Source organism: Nesoenas mayeri (genome assembly GCF_963082525.1).
Source record: "Nesoenas mayeri genome assembly, chromosome: 1".
Classification (NCBI taxonomy): Eukaryota; Metazoa; Chordata; class Aves; order Columbiformes; family Columbidae; genus Nesoenas; species Nesoenas mayeri.
Window position 1 is genome coordinate 31,690,672 of NC_137541.1, and position 25,700 is coordinate 31,716,371.

General features: G+C 40.1%; 1 protein-coding gene across 1 annotated transcript in view; it reads right to left on the reverse strand.

The window, feature by feature from the left end:
• Positions 1 to 16,919, reverse strand: part of YAF2 (YY1 associated factor 2) — a 31,272-nt gene extending 14,353 nt beyond the window's left edge. Inside the window, exons 1-2 of the mRNA XM_080340826.1 lie at positions 16,545 to 16,919; positions 16,263 to 16,388 (exon numbers count right to left, since the gene is read on the reverse strand). Coding sequence (XP_080196952.1) covers positions 16,263 to 16,388; positions 16,545 to 16,570 — 152 coding nt within the window. The 5' untranslated portion in view covers positions 16,571 to 16,919. The remainder of the gene's footprint in view (positions 1 to 16,262; positions 16,389 to 16,544) is intronic.
• Positions 16,920 to 25,700: the final 8,781 nt, after the last annotated feature.

Here is a 25,700-nt window from a genome sequence, read left to right on the forward strand (position 1 = left end):
CCATCTTCTTTGTTTACTTCTTATGAGGGACAAGTTTTTAAAAAGCAACCTTCCCAAAATCACACATTTCTAACAGTTACAAAGAAATATGGCTATTAGAGTATCGTCATGACAATGCCTCCACTCTCTGTCTAATGAATACCCCGTTGATTTTTCCTTCTATTTTATCTTGTATACACAAGCTTACGCAACTTCTATTTTAAGTCATGCTGAAATTCAGCTTATTTCTATTTCTAGTTTTGTTCAAGCACTCATCATTACTTTAATTACAGAAGCTTTCCTTTCATTTACCTACAATTACACTGCTTGCTTCTTTTGACAGCTCTGTTGTCCCCTGAATTCCATATAAAATGTGTCCTATTGATCTACAGAAATATAAATAAGTATCATGGATAAGCTGATATGTAGTAACCAGCTATGTGCACTCTTAAACCACTGCAAATGCTCAGTAACTTTGGACAGAACACACCTCCTCTGTGGAGCCTTCCCGCAGGCAGCTGTGCCAACAACATGATGCATAGGAACATGTTTTATTACTGTAACGGTTCAAACAGCATTAAAATGTTAAGATACTTTTCAAAATTACTGCCAAATGCAAGGAAAGCTTTTAACACATTCTTACATTCAAAACTAGCACCTTCCACACAGGTTGCCCTTCTAGTCAAGAAATTGTATGATATTTAAAAGACTAATCACTCTTGGTACATTCTTCACAAAGCTACTGTGTACAGCAGTATTAATACTTAATATCATCCTGGTTTTGCCCAAAATGATACACTCTTCTATACTATCCCCAGTATATTAAAGACCTGATTTTTAAGGTATTCAACCATGTTAGAAGGTTCAGACACATCAAATATAGGTTTACACTGCCTACAACACTGAAAAAATTGTTGGATACCTGAAAACAGCATCCAACTTGCAGTAATACATACCATGTTATAAAAACACTACTACCATGACACAAGTAATTTCTGCTTTTATTGTACCTCGTTGTCCTCCCTCCAACACGTTTCTTTTTGGGAAGGCGAGGGTCTGTCTTCTTTTTGAAATGCTAGCTTTTAGAAGCTGTTATCAAACTCTTATCAGCTTATTCTGCACCAAATTTAAAATTTCTCACTTCATATCAAACCCACAAAAGTAGCATTTTATCTAGAAGTTACCACAGACTTACATTGTTATAAAAAAATAGTATTCCTCTCTCTCTAGCGCACTGCAGACCTGCATATCTCCTTTGCATCTGCTACTGTGGGGTTTCTGTGTGTTTCTGATGGAGCTGAATTAAGATACTCAATATTTTTTTTAATGAAATTATAATTTTGATTGTGTATTATTACTCCTCCTCCAACAGCTTTTGCTATTGCCTCATCTAGTGAGGATTTCAGAAATGCCTTGTTAACATGCCTGAGTTTTTCCAGCCTTCAGTTCCTTTAGAATTTGGTAGCAAATTTAACTCTCATGACATGAGGTAAGTGAAAGTCTTCAGTTGTCTGTATTTTGTAGTTCATTGCCACTGGAAATAAGAGTAAGCCCCGATAAAAGAAGACAGACCCTGGAATTCATTAAATGTAGTCATCTCCTCCTTCTAGCTTCAGCCTTTATGCAGAAAATAACATGATGGGGGCCATTTCCAATGACCATTTTTTAAAGTGTGCAACCCATTTGCTAACAGCAAGCACGTATTTTTCTTCAGACAAGTCAAAACATTATTGGAAAATTCATGGCACAATTTTAGTACTGCATCTTGAATACAGGGTTATATTTCAGACATCTGTACTTAGAAATACACGCTGTTGTGATGTTCAATATTATCTACTGCTCCTTTGCTTCTTTATTTTTATATCTTATGTATTCCTCACCTCCATGCAACACAAAGCCAACCTCATTATGGCTATGACTGTTTCTTCACCCAAATCAGATCAAATTTTACTATTAGATACTTAATCAAATAGTTTTCTAAATACCCCTTCATAAATATCACTTGGCTAGATAATTTCACAAAGCTGTTAAAAGTAAAAACTCTCATACGTGGCCTAGTTAAATTCTACAAAATTACATTAAAGACAATTGAAAGAGTTTAAAGCGCTTCCACGAGTATTTTTAGAATGCATTTCCAAGGCAGTATGAGACCTGATGTATCAGCTCACCAACAAAAACCACAGACGCTCGTTCCACAGAGCTGAGCATCTAAAAGCCTACAGACAGACTGGCTCAATGCTTCTTGGAACTGTCAGCAAAACCTAAAAGACAAACTCCTGTAAAGCTAATATTAGAGTAAGTAGTTGTTTGTGTTTTCTTAAATAATTCACCTCCTTGAGCAAGAAAGAAAACCCTAACATTGTATTGTTCATTCCGCTTTAAGCAACTCAATTAGCAATATGCCATTGTGAACTAAACAAAACTATTGGAAGGTTAACCAAACCCTAATAAAAATCTTGTTTTGCTGATGTTTGTAACATACATGGCTTTTAAAAGTCTAAACACAGTTAAGTGCATTAAAATCTTGCTCAGGACAAAGTCAAATCATTCAAATCCTGCTCTGTTCTTTTATTAATAGACTGGATCATTTCCCAATACAAATGCACAGGCTTTAAATATCTTATAATTTATTTGAAGATCATTTCTTACTCACATCTATCCTAAATATTAATGTCTCAAGAAGATAATAGAAATCTGATATCCACAGTAATACTCTAATCTCCATTTTTCTAGTTCACAGTCATTACTGAAATCTCAAGAAAAGCTTATCTTTGCATACTTTCTACTTCATCATCATATTCTTCTGAGTCCCTACTCAAATCTGCTTCACCACACGTTCTTGTTTCTCTAACTACTAAGGTCCACATTCTCAAATATATCTTAACACAGTAATTAGCACAATTAATTTAAAAATAAAAAGTTGCTCCTGATCTCCAAAGCAGGTAGATACATACAGGGAATCAGCTTAAAAGATGTATGATTCTAGAGTAAACAGCTTTTACAACAGACAGACAAAAAGAAGGATATTAAAAGGTGGTTTTAGGGAGAAGATTCTCTAAATGAAACACTACTCCTGTATCACATATTACTAGGATAATATCTTCCCTTAGGTATGGAAGTTTTGAGTGATTCTTACAGCATTTATTTCAGTATCTTTTACAGGGTACAGCTACAGTTAAATATTGTAGCAATACTATAGTATGATATGCTTCCTGCATGTTTTCTAAAAGACATTAATTATGCAACGTTCTAACTGTAACTGTGTAAAAGAGCTTAGACAGCTTTTTACTCTGAAGATCACAGGACAGGTTACAACCAGCAGCGTTGGAATGTAACTTTTCCAGGATGGACGGATGATGTAGATTTAGATGCCAGAAGGTATAAATGGCTCCACAATGGAAAAAAAAAAAAAAAAAAATATATATATATATATATAAAAATATATATATATTTCAGAATTCAGTTTCTGTTAGAAGTAATATACTAATTTGAAGCAGAAGCTACTAACTTAAATAAACTTTCCTCCCATCAATTCTTTTAAATACAATTATATCCTCCCTCCACCACTGCCATACACTGATAACAAGTTACTTTAGAAATATAAAGTAATTACAATCTCCACTTCATCTGGCACGTTTTCTCTTTTTTTCAGAAGTCTTTCTGCAAAACAGGTTACAATAACATGATTTTTGCAGCTGTGTCCCTTCCAGAGTCTCTTTTCCCTCCCACTGTAACTGACTTTAACAATAGCAAATGCAAGCAACTTCACCTAACCAGATGGAAAAATTAAAAATATATACAGCTACCCCAGTCTTCCTTGTTTTGAGCTGACCTCTGCATGCAAAGAGCTTAACTTTGAAGAGATTTCTTTTCTTTTTCTTTAAAAAAGACTAGAAATCCATGAGAAGTGTTGGAAGACATTGCAATGGTGTTGACCGCTTTAAATAAAATAAATGGGATCAAATTTAATTTAGCATCATAATCTTATTAACACAGATTACAAATGCACACAGGAAGAATTTCTTAAGAGTCAAAAAATTGTTATTGAAGTTCTTTATAATACAGAAAGAAATCAATAGAACCAAGACACGCACACGTGCATTAAGTCATCACAGTAACTGTCCTCATGTAATAACTCAGACACTCAACAGTCAATTTGACACACAGCGAATGGCAGAATCTTATTAAATTTCAAGTCAGAAGAAAAAATTTTAAGTCTTACATTTAGGCCATTCATTCCAGTTTATGCATAGATCTATATTGTTAAGGTGCAAGTACATGCAATCTGGCTATACAGAAGCAAATGAAATTTCCCTACCTTTACCCTATCAATTTCCCCTATTTTTTTTACTGATCTTTCTTCATGCCTCAAGAAGACAATGAATTTTTCAAATGCCAGTTTGACAGTAAACATTTAAAGCATGAAATATTTTTCAAACTCCAATAGTGGAGGACTCTTTTTGTCAAGTGCAAAACACTCACTCCCAAATGGAAAGAACTGTCATACACTCATATCAACTTTTAATATAACCTTCCACATATTTGCAGATCAGTAGATAAAATGTTTGACAATCTATTTTCTTCCATCAGGCAATTTTTAAACTAATTTAGCAATTTTTTTTTCTAGATTTGATATGTAAGCAAAATTTGCTTTTTTTACATCACATTTATCTTTTAACAGACTATCTGCATCTACTCCAAAAGCTCTTTGAGCAGCACCCTGGGCAACAAGAGCTTCTAGGTTCTGCCAAAACACACAGGAAAACATATTCCAGAACAAAGGAAACTGCTTTTTCAACTTCACTAAAAACCCAGCACAATTATCTGTTCCCTTACCATGGCTGATTTTTGTGATCAAGCACAACCACACCACAACTTCTCCTAATGCCCGAGGGGAAGGAGAAAACAAAATAAATCATTTCTGTATAAGCACATAAGTGATGGTATTTAAAGCAAACAGGAAATCATCAGGAATGCTGTGTATAGTAAGTAGAATTGCAAACGCTGTGGCCAATTAGATCTTGCAAACTGTGGTCTGCACAGAAGCTAGCAGTTCATCTAATGATGCCACTCCTGATCTTTAGCAGTTGAAGTCACATTATGAAAAACAAAAAATATTTGCTATTACCAGTTCTTATAATGCAAGTACAACAGTTGCTAGCAATTAAATTAAATCATTAGAAGGAGAAGCTGTCTTTGAATTCTGACAGTAGTTCACCCTGCCTCAGTCATCAGTACTCTATTAAGCTATTCATAGCATAAAAACTACCAGATTAAACTACGTTTAGCTTGCCGTGTCACATGAATATGCTCATACTAATCACCACGGAAAGTCATCTTGTGAGAAACTGTCTTTATTTCTACATTGAAGCAGTTCATTGGTAATTTACGTTGCTATCCAAAATTATTTTTTCTCATTACCATCACTTCTGTCATATCCTCGAGTGTTAACAGTACATTACCTTGCCTCTGCAAATAATACAACTGAATAATGATGACAGTGCAAACAAGGGAGCTAGTGGTCTGCTGTACGGGAAAACACAATATAGATCCACACGTATATTGTGGAATAACAATGCAATTTTTACACATCCTATGTATATTTGAATTCTAACTTTCAGCTAGTGCTGATTTCCAGTGTGTTCATATTCCTAGCTGGTTTACAGAGTGAATCATTTACTTGGAATTCATCCATTTAGTGCATTTCTAGCAATTCTGTCTTTCAATAAAAGCTGATTCAATTAGAATAGACTTACAAGACCCATATGGTTTTATCAGTCACTGCATAAATGTGCAGAAAACTACCCCTTGAGGCAGTGTCCCTATTTAATCATTCCCTTAAAGGGAATGCCCTATTTTCCAGATGACATTTAACAGATGAGGCCAGCAAGCCTCCTGAAGACAACTGGTACTCTGCACAACAGTCTGCCCTAAGAAGAAATATCCATATCAGGACCTTTAGAAAGCCCAAATTCATCTTCATGGATAGCTTTTAAAGCAGCTATCAAATTTTACTTTTCCAACAACCATTTTAAGGCTTTAACCGCTTGCACACTCTTCCTAGAAACTCTTCCACACATGCCATGAACCATGGTTCACCAATGCTCAGCATGACAGCTATATTGAAAATATAATGCTTGAGAAGCATGAGAGTATCAACCAATTTGCATTTCCTAGATAATAATGTGCTACATCTGAGCAGGGTTCAGAAAGCTCAATTTCCTTAACGGCATCCCCCAAGGAGGAAGCATTTGGGACTCTGCAGAGAAGGCAGTGGTTACAGTCCTTTAGACCCCTAGATCCTTGGGATTCATGGCAAAGCGACCTCTCCCAACTTTCAGTTCCACAAAGAATTGGATCCTGCAGGCTGCTACTCTGTCCCCTTCCCGTAGAAACCATGATGCTTCTCACACCTACACAAACAAACACACACAAAACTGGAGGCTCCTACTGAAGCAGCAGCACGGCTATTGTTGCACAAAAGCGGGTGAATATTTGGCACAGCTCAGTTTGTGACCAAACAGGACAGAGCCTGCTTCTGACCTGTCCTATTTGTTCTGTACTGTGGGTGTGATCTTGCCATATGGTTGCAGCATTCTAGAAACTTCCTCCATTCAGAGCCAGCCTCACAAAGATGCCTACCTTGAGTAGGGGAAAAGACTACACACTTTCCCTAAAAAAAAAAAAAATAAAAAAATAAAGTCTCCATAATGCTCTTCAGCAAAGGTGCATAAGGTGCATACTCATAGAAAAGGATGGCACATAATCATCAGCACTCACCTTTCCTTTTCCCCTTCTTATTCAATTACAGAACTTCTAGCTCATGACCCTAATCACAGAATTCAGTCATATCTGTAAGAAACAACTTTCCTTTCACTGAATGTGCCAAACCAACTTTTTTCAGCTTTTAGAATTAGGAACTCTATTTTAAAGTAAATTTTAAAACCCCCTCTCATTCACATGTTTTCTTCTACAAAGCACTGTCATTTGAACTGTGCAGTTCAGATAAAGTATATTCAAGCATTATGGAAATGTTTAAAGATAATTTCCCCATTCTGAGTTACTGGAAGTTCGGGACTTGTCAATCGTTCATTTCCTCCTTATCCCACAACTCCTACAAAAGTAAGAAAAACTTGTAGCCAGCGTCAAGGTCATATCTTATAGTCTTCAGTCTGACTTCTGATGGCAAGTTTGCCAACCAAGAGCCTACCAACACCACCCTGCGGCTGAACTCTCCAAGTTCAAGCCTGCTCTACGTCAACGTACCACGTACCAGTAGAATGCAATTCACAGAGAACACACAACCTTCAGGATCTCTCTGTCCTACTTAAGACAGGATAAGTTAATGCATGAAAGCATAAAAAATGAACACTTAGTATTTTGTTCCACTAGCCTACTTTGAAAGTATTTTGTAGCTGACTGTGTCAGCCAACGAGACAAGACATCATTTGATACTCTGAGAAAATGTTCTGCAAAGCAAACTGTCCTAACCTGACTTCAAAGATGAAAGGAACAGACACTTGGTATCAAGTTTTAAACAGGAACAGGCATAGTGGGTTGTCACAAAAATAAAGGAAAAATTGTTATAAGAAGTCATGAGGCAGAAAATACAACTTCTCATCACTCTACAGGTGGTAAGAGAGCTTTCTTCTTATCAGCTTGACTTCTTTTAGTATAGTCTTATTGTAGGTATTTATTCAAATCCCAGTAGCTTTTAGACCAGGACAGCTAATAAATTTCCCTAGAAAAGACACAGTGAGCAAGAATACCATTGGTGGCACTAAAAACAAACGTGAAATTTCCACACACATACAAAAAAAAGCAAAACAAAAAACAACAAACAGCTGAACACATCGAAACATGCAATACTTATGCCCCCTAAGGAAAGTACTTAATAATGGAAACAGAAAGGAGTATATCCATTATAAAACATGGAAAGAAAGCAAATATTGGATGTACCAGATGGCATTAAGGTTTCTTTGCTTCAGTCTCCATACAGAACTTTAATTCCATGTAACCAAATTGAACAAGGGGATACTAGTACAAGTTAGAATACGACTGTGCTACTGAATGTTATATATTACAGCGAATAACATCTAATGAAATTCACCCTCCAAAACATATTGTATAGAGAACTATAGGAAGATAGAAGAAGTCAACAAGTACTGCAGATCAAAAAAAAAAAAAAAAAAAAAAGACAAATCACATGGTGGGCAAATACAAATGTAGGAAGTAGTAGCTGACTTAGCCTAACTCAAATTTCAGAAGGATACTAGAACAAAATTATTCAACAATTGGGAGCATTAAAGGATAAAGCCGATTGGCTTGCCACAGCCTAGTTTCTCTCTTTAATGGACTAATTGTCCTAGTGACTAGGAGAAAAGCAAGACACATCCCAAAGCTTGCCTTGAGACACAATCAAAAATACATTCTCCCACTAAAGCTAGACTATGATTGGGACAAAGATGTTGCAGAATGAAGTTCAAAATTATGGTTTGCTTTTAATAGTTCTCAACCACCATCTGTAGATGTATGATAGCATTTATAATGAGGTTCTAGAGGTACACTATTTAATATTCTTCATCTTGCTTTAGACAAAGAAATAAAGAATACAACAAGCAAACGGCACCATGCTGAAAGGTGGTGAGAACTACCTGCCAAGAGGATCTTGAGTTAAGACTCAAAAATAAAAAAATCAAAATTCTGAAATCCAAGAAAGACAGCATAAAACACCACAGACCCTCATGATTGCCTAAGAAAAGCCCTGCTGAAGTAACAATGATACACAAAAGGACACCAGACTCTACCAGACCAACTAGATGACAAGGCACAGAGAAGCCAACATCATGATAATATTGCACAAAAGGAAAATCCTCATTCAAGGAAGTACCAGCATCAGACATAATGATTTAGCAGGACTCTGGAAAAGCACCGGCCCACTAAACCTTATACTAGAAATGACTCAGCTGAAGGTCAATCCTCATTCTGGGATAGCACCGTAAGAAACAGGTGTGTCAACTGAAGAATCAAGAATAAAGAATCAAGATATAAACTGAAGACTACCACCTATAAGAAAGGACTGATGAAATATTGTTTCTGTAAGAAAGACTTGGAGAGAAAAAGTGGGTGAACATGAAAACCCAATAACCAAAGAACTACAAATACAGTGGGTAACTCACTGGGATAGGGGGAGTATAAATCAAATTATCTTACTGAACAGAAAGGTTAAGTGTCTGGAAAAACATAACAGGTAAAAGCACTATAAATAAGCTGCCTCAAGGGGTTACAGTCTCCTTCACTGGAGACCTGCTAGAACAAAGATTATGTTAGAAGTTGCCCAGGTTTACTGATCCTCTTTCAATAGCGAAGAGGGTCTAATTCACTAGTAGACCTTTTCCATCCTCAGTTCCTAGGGCAACACAGATAAGACAAACAAGATGTTAACCTCCTTAGAACCATCCCTATAATGAACCCAAATGTATTCAAAGTTTTTACTACCTTAGTAACTGTGGAAAACAAATGCTAATGTATTTTACTTGGCTTTGGTACAATGTAGCTGAACAAGCCATTCTTGACTGGCAGAACCTACCTCTGACCCTGCAGCGCCCATTAACAAAGGTGGCCTTCTAAAGAGCGTATCTCCTAAATACATTATCAGATCTGAATCTTGGAAACAGAGGGCTAACAAGTTTTTATTCCTGTTCAGCAGCTCTGACATCATTTGTTATCATAGGAGGGGAAGAGAGAAAGTTTATAGAAAGTGATAAGTTTCTTTCCGCTCCCTTTTGTTTCTTTATTACATAAGGTATTTACACACAGTAGGCCAGGTCACAATGACAGCTACCTGAATTTCTGACCAAAGATGACTGCTGATATAACTACTATTTTCAATGTGATGCAAAAAGAAACAGCTAAGCTAGCTTTAAATCAACTATCAAAGTTTGATCAAATAGGCCCTACCAGGTCTTAGCCCAACATCAAGTGAAATATTGTTCATTTTGTTCTGGAGAGATTGCATTAAAAAAGGGATGAAACATCCAACCAAACAACCAAGCTGCTGCAACAGACATCAGGAAAGAGTTGTAGAAAAAAATCCCAAACAAACATGAAACCCAAAATATCAAGCTCACACTTAAAAAAAAAGGCATATTTTGTCATGGGCTCTTTAGAGTAATGGATTAAAATATCTGTCAGGTTCAAAACTACAAAAGTTTAACAGAATTAACCTTAAAAAAAAAAAACAAAACAAACACCAAAAAACACCAAAACTAAAAATGAAAACAACAACAAAAAAACAACCTACTTATGTAGCCTTTCTAAAACACAAGCTTTATCTTCTTTTGATAGGGTGACCATTGCATTCGCTGTTGCACATAGAAGCTACATCTATCAACAGCATCTAACAGAGCCACCCCAGTCAATAAAAATTACATTGCGGTTTTATACGGAAAAAACAAATCTCATTCAAGTTGCTGTGTGCAATATTCTTAAGTTTCACTATATTTTTCAGAGAAAATCACTCCTAAATAAGTTACTCAATAATTACAAAGGTTACTTAAAAAAACTCTTTTTAAAAATAAGACTTGAAGCCCAGAATGACTAGATTACCTGATGTCTACCTACAGAGCAAAAGAACTACTTATACGTGCTTTTCAGAATTTAATATTTAAGCTGAAACATAACGTGTATTACAGAGCTTAGTAAAGTATGGATTATATGACTTTTCCACTCACTTCATTCCTGCAAATATTTCCTTCCCCAAACTACCACAAGTAACAAACTGCTCTTCAGCCTGTTAAGCTTGATTCAATCGTGTATTTGTAAAATCAGCATGACAGGCGGTTCTTCCTTTTCTCCTTCACAACCTTACCCTGACACACGCATGCGCATGTGCACACCCAGAGGCTGCACACTGGAAGGCAGAAGAGAGTCCTTAACAAGCTGTTGTAAAACAGACATGTTAAACCAGATATACAAGATAAGTACCAACTCTGTCCTGAGCAGTACTGCATTTCAACAGAAATAAAAATACCAGATTTGGTTAAATGTAACTGATTCGTGCTTATAAACATCCAGATGGTACATGACTAAACAAATTGCACATATTTGCTGAAGAAAAATGACCTTGATAACCAAGTTAAAAAATTAAACATTTTATTTATGCTTTGTAAGGCATAAAACAAATGCATGACAGCTTTGAGTAGAGACCTGTATCTCATATTTAGGAGACTGTCAGACATGTTTATAAAATACATGCACGTATTGAATGTCCACAGGCACAATTTAGCACAGACCCAATATCAAGCAAATGTAGAAAGACAGCATCCCAGTTCCTTATAACTCAGACTCTTCTGTCTGGTGTGATTTAAAGTTGGCTTTTCATTGCTTAGGCTGGGAGAAAAGGAACAATCCGTTAATGCAGATGAACAGAGCACGGGAGATGGAAGCCATGCCCCCATTCAGCAGGTTATACCTGTCTCTGCTTCAGCAGTACAGAATGTGAAGAGGTATACATCCCAAATAGACAGAAATTCATCCTGACTTGAGATCACTTTCTCATTCTGGCTACAAATTTCAGGGGCTATTTTATGTAAATGATACTGCATATAGTAGCTCGCCCAACATGTATCAGAGGAATATCTAAAAAACCCCAACCACCAACAACAAAAAACCCCAAACAAGCAAACAAAACTCCACACAAGTCACTTGTACTTGTTTAACCTCCTTAAATCTCCCTCCTCCTTTCCCATGGCCAAAAGAAAAAATACTTTGGGCTTGAATAGTGTGCACTAGGTCTCATAGATTCATACAAAAAAATAAGTTTTTACTGAATTTGAAGCAAGCAAAAAAAGTAGTTCTAAAAAAAATAAAATGAAATAAAATCATAACAAGCATAAAGTAGTTACATCTTTGTACAACAATCCTTCTCCTGTTATTAGCTAAGAGAAAACTATTAGTGAAAATATCATTTAAAATTCTGCCCTTTTTCCTAACTTGAATATCACAGAATGCTATTGACTCTGGAAAGGGGAAATTGATCATATACCCAGTTCCTTTTTTTTTTCTTTTTCATTTTTTCCTTTATTTACATAGCAAAATATCAGGCCAAGCATTTCAAAGTTTAAAAAGCCAGATTTGCAGTTCCTCCTCTAGCTCTGACTACACTCCCCTGGATGCTCACCCTTCACACTGAACGGAGAAGTGGTTTGACATAGCACGGAAAAAAGAAAGGGACCCTGCAACTAGAGAGTAGACCACGATATGCGCGCATAGAAACCACAGTAAGAAAAGCAAAGTGATAGGTATTTTTAAATCTGGATGCTGTCACTAACTGAATAACAGCAGTGTTAATATGATCTGAAGAAGATGGAGCAGAGAGGTGATGGAACAGTAATGCACATCCCTTCAGAGAAAACGCTGGTTCTCTTGTGTACTCCTTGCCAGCATTACTGGAACTCTGAACCCTCACCTTTACAACACATCTAAATTACAACGACTAACCATGTTAGGGGGCAAGAAAAAAAAAAACCAACAAACCAAACACCTATTAAAGGACAGACGAACTGGGAGCAAATACTTGCTGCAGTAAGGTCTGTCCCAGGATCCAGCCCAATCCCTGAAGGTCAAACCAGTCTTGGTGTATTCCTGATTCAGATAGTGCCATGAAAAGCAAAAGGACAGAAGGAAGGCAGACAGAGACAGACAAGAAATGGTAGTGTGCCCATAGAGGCAACATTCTTTCAGCAAAGCAGCAATTGTGAGAGTCAGACCAAATTTGGCATCCCCACTATAACCTCCCCAGAAGCCAGATAATTCCATTCTGGGTATTCAGCATAATGTCATTGCCACTGTTGCTTTTACAGTGATGCTGGTCTGGGCTTTTTCAGTGTTCTAGCAATTACTTCACTTTTCTGTACAACACAAGTGACAGAAGGTAAATGATGATTTTCAAGTGTTTACGTCTCAGCAAAACTTAAACAATTTAATGGGGCAAGGAAATCAAACCACTTATTTAGCCTAAGGACTCTTCCTCTTACCAAACTTCAATGGCTTTTACAAACAATAGAGCTTCTCAAAGATCATACAAATTCTTTATCATGGAAACTGTTAGGCAACTTAAATACAGAGTTCGTTACCAGTTCCCTCTATAACACAGTACATTAGGGTTCTATTCAGCATTTCTTACTCATGCTTCTAAAGAACTTCAGCAGGAGATTTGCCCAAGTAAGGAATGATTATTGCAGCCCTAGGTTCCTTACGTTTATACAACATCTTTCATCTAGAAAGATTTTAAAATGTTTTAAAGGTCACATACAGAAAATTACTATATTCAGTACAGTCTCCTATCAAGGGGAACATAGTAATTTCTCAGTACCCAAGCAACAATATAGAACAATTTAGGTTAGAAAGTAAATAAGAAAGACATGTCTACAGGGAGAATTTAGATCCTCAGTGACATTATAAATTAAACTCTGGCAATGGTTCTACAGTAAAAGGTACAGGGATTTCCAGCTGGCAGATAGCATCTTAGTTTTACATCTGACTCGTGGCGCATCCAACTGGCACCACGCTGGGGCACTCCCTCAGTACCAACCCAGCAAAAAAAGTGCCACCACCTCGGGAATCAGTTACACCACTTCCTGCAGCAGCCAGGATTTCTCCTGCACATCTCCCACTAAAGCACAGCCCAGTTTAACCATTCAAGGTGATGCTGTCACAGACAAAGCTAATTTAACGCCATAATAGAATCTGCTTTGAAAATTCAGCCTAGAAGTATATTGAAATATAATCACAAAGTCGTAAGAATTATTTCCACTAATCTTAACAATTCCACCAGTTGTTAAAGATCATAATCCGTGCCTAGCCTCTGGCATAAAAGATTATTCTTTCAGAGAGAAGAAATTATTCAGCAGTGAAAACACTCACAAACCCTACCACACATCTGAAAATATTTCTCTAAAGTTAATTGCACATTATTAGTATAAAAAACACAACTGTTTTAATCCACTTTGTGCCTAATTTCCAGTTGCCTTCAAAACCAACAAACACAACTATGGTTGCCTGTTTTTACATCTGCAAATCTGGTCACATTTAGTGAATTTTAACATGCAGACGAAGACATTAAACTGCGCACCACAAAGATATGGATTTCTCTAACTAAAACAAAAAACAGTGCTTTACAGCATATTATACACAAAGCTCCCATCAGTAAAAAAATGCAGTAGAAATTTTGAAGAAAGAACCACTCTAAGAGCTGTGCTGGGGCATCAACTTAATCTAATATTAAGCTTCACAATGGAAGACTGAAAAGAAAAAAATGCATTCACAGGGTCATCAAAACACCATTCTATTGTTATTCTGACCAACACTGATGAAAAACATTTTGTTGCATGGGCAGTACCAGCAAATGTTTTAACAAGGCCCCAATCTGGTCTCTTGGACTCTAGCTCCTTAAAAACAAAAAATCCACCCAAATGGCCTTTTGTGTCCCTTTGGCACCCTAATGATTCTCTCCATAGACATAAAGGTCTACTTACTGGCTCAAATCTAATTTCAGAGTTGGAGCTCAAAACTGCCTGGCCTAAAACCTCAACCTGTATTTACCTCATGTCGTGTGTAAATCCTGGACTTTACAAACATGTGAACATGCAACCTATTTAAACCCTATGGGAAAAAGAAACCCATAAACCTACTCAGCTACGCATTGTTTCAGAGTGTAAGTAGACAAACAAAAATCAATGTATCAAGTAGAGCTCTGCATACCAAATCACTGTGGAAGAGAAACCAGAAATAAATAATTTTTTTTTAAAATACTTTTTTGCTAAAATATTTTAAAATTTTGAAATATTCAAGCAAGGAAAAAGGAAGGCCATGATAACATAGTTTTCCCAGGACTGTTTATTTTTTCCACACTTGTTTGTGTTTTTAAGTTTTAGTGCTTTTATCCAACTGAGTCTCCAGTGCAACAAAACGTAATTTTAAACTGACTCTGCCTATCAAACTGACTGGAAGTTAAAGAGGCTTTATTTATGCTGTTTTAAAGCTTCTGCATTCATTATTTCAGCAGTATTACTTTGCTGAAATAAAATACTGATCTGTACACATCTGTGGTATAAACACAATGCCATTGTTATAACTGGACACCTCTCAGCACATTTAGCTCACTGATTTCTTTGGTTAAAGGAGAAAAAACAAAGAAATCAACTAGTATTCAAACCTGAAGTTATGACAAGTCCTTTCAACATTCATTCCAGTTTTCAGAAGTCTACAAAATCATCTCTAGAGAGAAAGATGAATCTCTTTTTTTGTCAAGTAATTGGACTCAGCCTTGCACTTAAAATTTCAAACATGTAACATTTGTTGCAAGTCATATTCGATGCTGCTTTGAACGATATCTGGAATGTAATTGGTGCTTTTGATAGGATTGCAACTTCTATTGCCACTTAAACTTCTCTTGCTGACGGGATTAACCCATAGGTATGATAACTGTAACAAAGGATTCTTCAGCAATATTCTCTTTGGTTAGCTCGCAAGCCTACAAGTGCACTCCTGTTGGTTTTATAAAACTTCAGTTTCCCAAGCATGCACATTTAGGCCACAATACTGAAAAAAAAAAAACGTCAGGTGCAGGAACCAGGTAATCCACAGCAAGCTGTGACAGGGTCACAGAGACAAGGGTCTCCTGGGAAGTCACCAATATGCAGGGTGGCACTTCCATACGGCGCAATTCAGCTAATCAACAACCCCTCGCCAAACAGCCAGTGGTTATTATCCACCCCTGCGGCCCCAGAAACCTGCACAGTGATGCTCGCTGATGAAAAGCAAATTGAAAAAATAAAATTTTTACACAGAGTATCTATAAGGCCAAGTTAAACTCATAGAAAAAAAAATAGTTTAAAGGAAAAAAAACAAAACAAGAAAACATTAAATGGTGTGTTATCAGGCACGCCCCAGGGGATGGCTCTTCTGGGTGCGAGGGGCACGGCCTCTCCGGGGTTAGGCTGTGCAGGCAATTACGCCCTTCCTGGTATTTATTATTTCTCCCTCCACACAGGCCGGCGCAGCGCTCCCGGCTCGGGGCGCGTTCAGCCGGGAGCCCCCGGTAAACGTGACCCGGTTCCTGTCACAGCCGCCCTCCTTCGCACCCCGGGGCGCCGGGAAGCCGCCCAGCGGCTCCTCCCGGCCCCGATCCCTGTCACAGCCGCCCCCCTCGCTCCCCGGGAGGCCGCCCAACGACCACCCCCCCGCCCCCGCTTCCCCTTCAGCCGCCGCCGGCGACCCACCGTGTGGAGGTGCCCTTCCTCACGTCGCACATCATGCACTTGAAGGCCTCGGCGCTGTTGCGGAAGGTGCAGACGCTGCAGTCCCAGTAGCCCTCGTCCGAGGAGGGTTTCGGCTGCCGCTTCGGCCTGCGGAGACACACGCGCGCCTGGGGCAACACCGGGCGCGACGCCCTCACGCCGCCGCTGCCCCCCCCGGGGGCGCCCCGCCGGGCGCCATCGCCTCCGCTCACCCGGCTGCCGCGGAGCGGGCCCGGGGAAAGGAGGCGCCGCCGCTGCCCCTACCTGGTCGGGCTCTTCTTGTCTCCCATGCCGGCTCCAGACGCGTCCCCGGCCCGGCCCCGGCGCGGCCCTTTGTGTGTTTGTCAATAAGGAGGAGCGCGGGGGGTCTCTCGGCTCTAACGGGGACCCGGGGAGGAGGAGCCGCCGCCGCAACCTCCAGCTGTCGGGGAAACTCCTGCCGCCGCCGCTGCCCCCTCCCCCCTCACGTGTCCCCCCGCCGCCAACCAGCGGCCGCCCGCAGGCCGCGGCGCCCGGCGGGCCGCGCACGGCGGCAGGTTCGCAAGCGCCGGCGGCTCGGGCGCTGCGAGCCGGGCACGGCGGGGCCGGGGTGCCGCGGGGGCTGCTGGGGGCGGCGGGAGCGGAGGGGCGGGGGGAGCCGCGGCGTGGCGGCGGGCCCGGCGCGGAGGGGGGCGGTGCGGCGCGGCGCGGCGCGGCGGAGAGAGGGGGCCGGCGCCGAGGGGCGGCCCCGGCAGCGCTTGGTGTGCGAGCGCCCCGCGGCCATTGTCCTGGCGGGGAGCGAGGACGGACCGCTCCGGGGCGCATGGCGGCCTTCCGTGCGCCGGGTCAGGCCGGGCGGGCTGCGGCGGCCGGGCGGGCCCGGGGGCTGAGGGGTTGCGCGGGGCCCGGCGGGGAGGATCGTCCCCGGGATCTCCGCACGCCGGGCGGAGCGGGCGGCCGGGGCCTGGCGGGGAGGCCTGGGCCGAGGCAGGCCGTGGGCAGCCGGAGCCGTGCGGGCCGGGGGCTCGGCGGAGGGTTGTCCCCGGCCGGGAGGCGGGAGGCCGTGCTGGGCAGAACGGGCCGACCGGGTGATTTAAACTGGCCCGCACGGCTGTCCCCCGGGAAACTGCCTTTCTGTATCACAGGCTATTGCTTGCAGTAGCGTCTAGGTTGCCTTGTTCTCCTTCCCAAACAAATTGCTGCAGGTTGTGCTTTACAGCAAGAGGGAAACGGTCAAAAAACTAAACACAGTGTTCTGCTTAGAAACCTTGGTCTAAACCAGCCTGTTCCCCGGAGGCGCGTGGGGAAGGTGATGGGTACGATACAAAACCAGGAGAGAGCGGTGTTACCTGGGACCTGTGTGCAGCGCAGTGCTTTGGCACTTTGAAAGTTTACAAGTACAATGTGGTTCTCGTGCAGCGTAGCAACGTTAAACAAAACACTAGTGTTTGTTACCTGGATTGTCTTAGTGCACAGGAGCCCCAGTCGCAGCCTAGGATGCCATTTTGCAAGATGCTGTACAAACAGAACAAAGAGCACATGTCCTAAGGACGTAACAAAAGACGGCAGTTAGACGCAGGTGGATGGCAGAGCGCGAACAATGAGATTATATTGGTCAGCATCATAGTGGTCAAAGCTATTTTTGCTGCATGGTCTTTGTTGAGAAATGATGGGATTTCGAGAACAAAATATACCCAACGGGAGGTTTACCCAAGTGTGTGAAAAAGCGTAACTAAAGATGTAGATGTCTTTGAAAATCTATCAAGTGAACAATGGAGAAACTTTCTGAATCTAAAGGCAAAGTTGTCAAAAAGAATTTCAGCTAGAAATGCTGGGGTATGATGAAGAAAAGGAAAATGTCGGTAAAGTGCTTGACATCATCTTAGGGAAGCATGGAAAGCCCCATTAGTTGAGCCATTTACAATTATGTAAACATACTATTACTTCTCCAAGGTTCAGAGTTTTCTGTGTCTCTCCTGTACACCAGCAGTTGGAAGCCTGTGTAGTATTTCTTGCTTGTGGTTGGTAATATAGCCTGATTTCCTTCTGCATTCACATCCTGCTTCCAGAATTGTAATTTTCCCTGCCTTCTGGGTTTTTTTTTCCATATTTGCCTTTTTCCTCTCTTTCTGTATTGCAGTTTCATTCTTTTTATGTTTCTCGTAGAGCCTTCTGTAAATTATGAGTAACATGTATGGATTGCACATCTGAGGACAGGCCACACCAGGTGGAGACAGCTGGCCTGGGTTCATTTGTATTTAGTTAGACATCTACATGAACTAGATGCCCAGACCCAACCCCCAGCGGGGAGAAGCAAGCTCCTGCACAAGGTGATTGATCTGTTGCTAGGACAAGCACATTCTTATCTATGGAGACCATTTCTCCCAGTTGACTATAAAGAGAGCTTTGCACTAGTAGTCCAGAACTGGACATCTACCCTTTAAAATTACAGAATTATATGAGCTGACTCAGCTGTGCTTGAACCTCACGCTATGCTATGTAGAAATCTGTAGACAGGACGCAATAGTGAAACCTGTTTCCTTGTGCACTTTTCCACAGTGCACTCTTGCTAATGTATAAATAAACGTTTACCCACTTTCAGAAGCACTTATTTTGAAACAGCCTCTTTCTTGTGATCTCTCTTGGGTCACAACATGCTTTTTTTCCATACTGATTGTGAGAAACAAAACAGAACTTCCACTGATGGTTACAAAACACTGGGATATGTTGCAGTCCCACAGGAATCATTCTTGCAGAGAACCATTTCTAATCAGCAGAGGGAATTGCAACTGCCAGCCACAAATGTTATCCCTAACAGCCAAGTAATCTTTCTGGCTGTCATGTTCCAGACCTTCTGTTGTGTGGCCATCACCCAAACCACTGTGCTTAAAAATGGTGGTGTTTTCCCAGCAGCATTGAGCCTATTTCCCACTGAACTCCCAACTAATCCTTACTTTGGGAGCTGAAAGGTGATTCAGAGGGTGCATTCAAAAGTTCAGTTAGATGGGTCACGGTACCCATGGGTTTGTGTGAGGATGGGTCTCATTCCTGAGTAACAACAAAGAGGAAAGAAAGGATATTTTCCTCATTCTATCCTCAAATAGCACTAGAGAACACCAGTGAAAGTACTGAGCCATCCCATGTCACCTCTGCAACAGAAACAGTAGTGGAAAGCATCTTTTAGCAGCAATGCAGAAAAGCACATTGAAGAGGTGTGTGTAACAGTCAAATGCTTAATCAAGAGATTTAGGAGGACTTTGCTACAAGCTGACAAAAGTTGAGAATTTCATAGCCAGAATTTTGTCATCCAGTGATATTCACGTGAACCCAGAAAAGTCATCTTTCTTCTGCTGAATATTTGTGCGACACGTTACCTAGATTGAATGACAAAGTTGATGGCATCAGTATTAGCAATCTTTAAAAAAATGTTTCAGGGGAAGAAAAGGAATGAATGAGTCCTCATTTTTAATTCCCTTAGTTTTAGTTTGATTTCATCTAGAAGTACTGTTGTTCTGGAATCATTATTCCAGATAACCCTATTTTAATTCAGCTGAACTAAAGTAGATGCATCTTTAAGACAGAAGGGATGGGCGATATAATTGTTTTTGTATGTCAGGCATTCACTCTCTAGATAGTGTTTGGTCTCTTATTATCTTAAAATCGACTTTCTTATAGCATTGTACTAAGGAAATGCTCACAGTATGATTATGATACTGAAGATGATACGCTGATAGCTTTGTGAAAGTTAAAAATCTAATAATATTTTCAACATCTCATGGTATAAATGTTCTGGCATGCATGACTTCTCGGTTAAAAGTTTATTCATGTTAAAGAGGATGTGAAAAGGCATAGTAGCAATTTCTAGGTACCTTTGTGTGAAAAATTTTGCTGCAGAGACAATTACCGTTGTTCCTGGAAAAAAGTGTTCACATATGAGGTTATTTAAAAATAGGCTGTTGCTGTGTAAATCCATATGAAGACTTGCCATTTAGTCAATATTTGAACCGTTATTGCACACATCAAAGCTATGCCAGTTGCTACATCACCAGCATCTTGAGCAACTAAGTAATCACTTCATCACTGCTTGAGTTTAAAACCTCTCCATAAAGATGATTATCATGATATTGTAGATAAGCCACCTTTTAAGCCCTATTTACAAAAAGGAAAACTACATAAATATAAAATTGCACTGGAACAAACGCACATTATTCCAGGACAGTATATCTGCATTGCTTGAGTTGCATTGATATAATAAAATCTACACAATTCATGGAAATTTGGCTGGTGAGTTTTTTTAATACGGTTGGTATAATGAGGCCTGAAAACCCTGTAATAGAGACAATAAGATTGGTGACAGTGAGAACTGCCCCTCCAGCTTGTGTTTGCTCAGCCTTGGGGTCAGCCCAAGCTATCAAAAAAGTATCAGTGGCTCCTGGGGAGTCCACACTTCTCTTATTAATGTGTGGAGGCAGAACATGTAAATTCTGCTTTTGAAAGGGCTGGGGCAGAGTGGGACCACATCTAGAGTACATTGTAACATCAGAGAGCCTAAAACATGCTTTAAAAGATTTTGTGTGTTCAAGTCTGACCTAAACACATTGTATAAGTGTAGGGAACTCTTGCATTCATGAGACGAGTTTCACCAACACATCCTTCAGGATTCACACCTTTCAAATGGCCCTGACATCAGCAGGGATATGTTGTCATTAACCTGGAGTAACATGGTGGTAGATAAATCTAGGACTCTTTCTAGGGCTGTAATTTGTATGTTTGTGCATACTTGGCTCCAAACATGTAAGACAGAGGATTTTATACAGAACACTCGTAGGTTATAGCATGGCAGCAGCATTTGCGTGTGTAGGATCAAGAAAAAATTGACCATAGTGGTAATTTTTTATATTTGTCCTCTGGAATGAAATTATCTAACCATTTTACTTCAGGTACTTGGTAATTATCAAATAATTATTTCAGTTACTGCCTACTTTTCATTCATTTTCCTGGTTTGGGCCCTGTCTTTATCCTTGTGGAGTTTGTAGTGAACTCAAAGGATGCCAGATGTTCAACTCTATAGTCTAAGTCCTCTATTTTGTCACAGAAAACTCTTACAGTGGAAGTTTCCCTATTTTTTCTATTCAGCCTCTCTCGGAGGTAATCCAAGCTGTGAGGGATCACTGCTAGGAATAACAGAACATTCTCAACACTCATTAAATATTTCTGGTCCTTTTGCTAAGATTCCTAGGCATAGTGGCACACATGACAGTCTTTTAGACCGAAGATGATAATTCATTTTGGATAGATCACTAAAGATTGTTAATAAATAATACCCATACTTAATTCTTCTATCATACCTCTCACAGCAGAGGTGTGCTACAGACTGCCTGTGAATGCTAAATCGAAGGTGTGCCAGGTGATGCCTTCAGACACCAGAAAGCTGTTCACACGCCCTGTGTCTAGACTTGAGGAGCCAGTGGAAGTTTCTGTCCTAACAAATGGTGAAAAACTGGCTTCTCCAGGGCAAATGGTTCGAAGTGGTAAAGCTGGGGCCATGCTTTGAACCATCAATAATATAAAGGGAGCAGAGGGAGGCAAGGCTCACCAAACTGTGTGAATTTGGATCTCTGGGGTTGAAGGAAGCGGAATAAAGCTGCCATTATCGGCTATTTAAATTTGGGGTTAAATCTTTCCCTGGCTCCTCCCATCAGGGTGAACCAAGATAATGTCCAGTACATCCTCTTCCAAGGGGGAAAAGGGGATTCATTCTGGCAAACCCAAAGCCCCCCAAGGAGGAATGGGTATGCATTGCAGGGGCTCCTTTAAACAGAAACAATCCCTGTTTTCAGCTGTCAGTTCTTGCTGACATCAGCGTAAGATCTAGCTGCTCACAGGGGTGAACACATACATACCTTGATTAGCAAGCCCAGCTCCCTCAGGGCTACAGGAGTGAAAAGAAATAGCCCACTTTCAATGCTATCGGTTCAGGTCTGCTCCCTGATTGCATCATCTGCCTTCATCCCTCCTACTTTGCACCCTCTTTCCCTCTCTGCTCTTTGTCATCTTGGTTTATTTTTTTTCCTTTTTCCTTCTCCTCTTTGTGTGTTCCTTCATCCTCCTTCCTGTTTTCTTTTTCTCCTTGCCTTTATATCTGAAATTTATCTTTCTAGCTGGTCTTCTGTACTGCTAATTCTGCCTGCTTCATCCTCCCAAGTTCCTCTTCTGTCATGGTTCACTCATCTCATGTTTGTTTTTCAACTTCACTGATGCTCTCTCTTTTAGGAGCTGTTTTAAAGCATTAAAATCTGGCCAGAGGTTGAGTTTCCTATTTTTGTGTCGTGCAGGTGGCAGGCTTCCAATGGAAATAGTGCCAAAGGAAGAACAGGAGTCCAGAGATTTCACACTTTACAGCAATATTTAAAGCATTCTGAATCTGATTACAGGATATGACTGAAAGTCACACAGCTTCTTGGTCCTACATGGCATTTTTTAAAAGCTGTCAGCACAAAAAAATGAAATACTAGAACTAAAGCCCCTAAGCAAGTTCCAGCTTCGGTTCAGTACTCAGACGTTGTGTCAGTCAGCATGCAAACACCTACTGCGATGGCTGGATTCACAAGTGCCATAAGCCACCTTTGGATCAAAAGTGCCATTCAGTTTTTCTCACTGTAAATATCTTTTATACATTCCTCCAGATTTACTTTGAGATCAGAATTTGACTTACAGGCATTATCTCTGACAAATGAAGGGGAAAGGGTGGGTGAATGTGTAGCACTGTGGCATCAGGAGGAAAAAAAGGATATTGCAGATGTACTGCTTTTTCAGATATAATAGGAGTAGTAAATGAACAAACCAACCTTCTGTCAAAAAAACCCATATAAAGATGATGACTCCTTAAGAAGAATGCCTTCTCTGTATATAGTAAAAAGCATATTTCACTGCTCATAGCTATATATATACACATGCACACACAGAGACATGGGTACATTAATAATCAAAAAAGCTGGAGATTTGTCTTAAGAGGTATTCCATATGAGGTTATTACATTTTCATTATGAAATACTCTAAGGTAAGAGATCTCCACAAGAAACCTTTTGAGTCCCCTTTTCCCAATTCTCACACTATTCCATGTAAGGAAGACAAAGATGGATTTAATAAAGGTGCGGCACACAGGAGAGCTGGTAAGAGATCTCACGTTTTAATTTTTTTTGGCTTGGAATCACTGGTTTTGTTTCAATTTGGCAAAAGGTTATATCCTTCGTGATATAATCCATGTCAGTATGTTCTGCCTCCAGCTCCAGTGTTACACTTTCCATTTTTCCTTCTTTTTCCACCCCCCCCTCCTTTAAATTAAATGAATCTAAAATATAGCATCTAAACAGCAAAAATGAATAAAAAAAGCACAGGGATCAGATCCAGCTAATAGAACACATCACTGTGTGCGTTCAGAATCAAAGCTGAGCAAGGAAGCCTCTCCCCTGAGGAGAAGACAATTTCCTTGCCACTGTGCTAAGGCTACTGCAATGCCAGCATCCCTAAATAATCATGCCCCGCATCTTACCACACCTTCGTCTGTTTCCCCGTCTTTTTTTCTGGACTTGTGTTGCTGCTAAGTGTAGGGCTGGACCGTGTAGACACTCAATATTTGGTAGAAGCTCTTTACAGAGCTGCTTTTTCAAAATAAATACATAAATGAGAAAGAGTAACGAAGTTCTTTAATTAACGTGGAGCATACCCTCAGGCTTTGCCAGTAGGTTCATAGCACTGTCTGCAGGAAAGCCCATTGCACTGACAGGTGGGCTGGGGCTGGGAGAAGCAAAAGTCTCCCAGAGGAACCTGTCAGTCAACATGGATTGGTGTTGATTCCTCCTGTTAGGCAATTGCTGAAGTAGAAGACTCTTCAAATTGTTCAGGATCAAGAAGAACTGTTCAAATAAAATACTATCTAATCTTGCAGCACTGCTACTTTTAAGATGTTTTATACCCTTTAAAAAAAAAAAAAAAAAGAAGTGCCCTGGAAAAAAATATTGCAATTATCAAGATGATCATCACAGATCACATTGAGGTCAGATGACTTCTTTAGGAAGCAGCTGCACGGCATGGTCTGACAGGTGCTGTCTGCCCTGCAAATGATGGGGGAGGCTGCATGGCTAATGCTGCAAAGGCACACCACCCATGCAGAAGCTCTGCTCTCGAGCTAAACTGCTGCTCTCTGCCTGCTAAAAACCAAAAGGAAAGATAGTTACTACAAAAGGGAGTTTGAAAAATGACAAATTTTGCTACTTAATTCTGCACTGGAGTTATCATCATCTGTAGCCATTACGTGCATCTGAGTGTCCCTCAGAATGCTCTCCTACAGCCTTACAAAGGAATCTTCAAAGAAACACCAGGATCAAGGCAGTGTAAGCACAAGCTTTAAGTCAGCTTTGTGTGACAGCTTCTGATTTGTGCTTTCAAACATACCCACAGATCTCTGCCCCAGTTTGTTAGTTACCACTTGCAAAATACATAAGGGCATGCAGTGCCTTAATGTACCTCTCCCAGAATAATAACATCTTTATACATGCTCTATTAAATTAGATGGTTCAGAGAAGAATAACATTTTCCTGAAGACTGGATTTATGAAAAGACTATCTAGAAGCTCCTGTTTTTAATTAATTGCAAATTCTGTAGCATTCTAGACAACTTTAATGTCCAAATTTGTCCTCACTAGGTCTATTTAACTACTACCCTTTTCATATAAACATTGATAAATATTGCTAAGAATGAAGTGTTTAATGTCTTTTTTATGATACTAGTAGAACATACAGCAAAGGCTTTACCATTTCCCTTATCCTTGGGGAAATACTTGGGCAGATAAAGTAATTAATAATGTGAGTTCCTAGCTTATATAGTAACAACAGAATATTTGTTAGCTGCACATGTAAGAAGATTTCAAATAAATTCAGTAGTTCTATCTGTAGTTCAATTCTTTGAAAGAAAAAAGAAATCCTATAATTGGATTTATTTGTTGAAAGAAAAAAGCTATTTCACAGTTAAGAAGGGAGACGCATAGCAGAAAGTCTTTTAACCATGTCTCTCATTAAACTGCAGTAAAATGATCTAGATTCTCTGCTTGGGTTAACCAACATACCTTTATGCAAGCTGTTTAACCTGTGCACTTAACTCCAGATAAGAATCTGTCCCTGTGTAACTAGAAGATAACAAACTGCGTAGTAGACATAAGAAAAAAGCGCCTCAACCAGACAGTGGCAGAAAATGATTGATTGACTTTGTGTTCATTTGGTAACCTCAGGAGGTCAAATACAAGAGAGCTTGGAGAGCTTTGAAGTCTGTGAAAGTGTACATGTTCTAAAAGCTGTGTTCTGTCTTAGGAGTTTGCCTGGGACGCCAGCCAGAAGAGCACTGCAATAGCACCTGACAGATAAAATTAAAGCATGAATCATAATC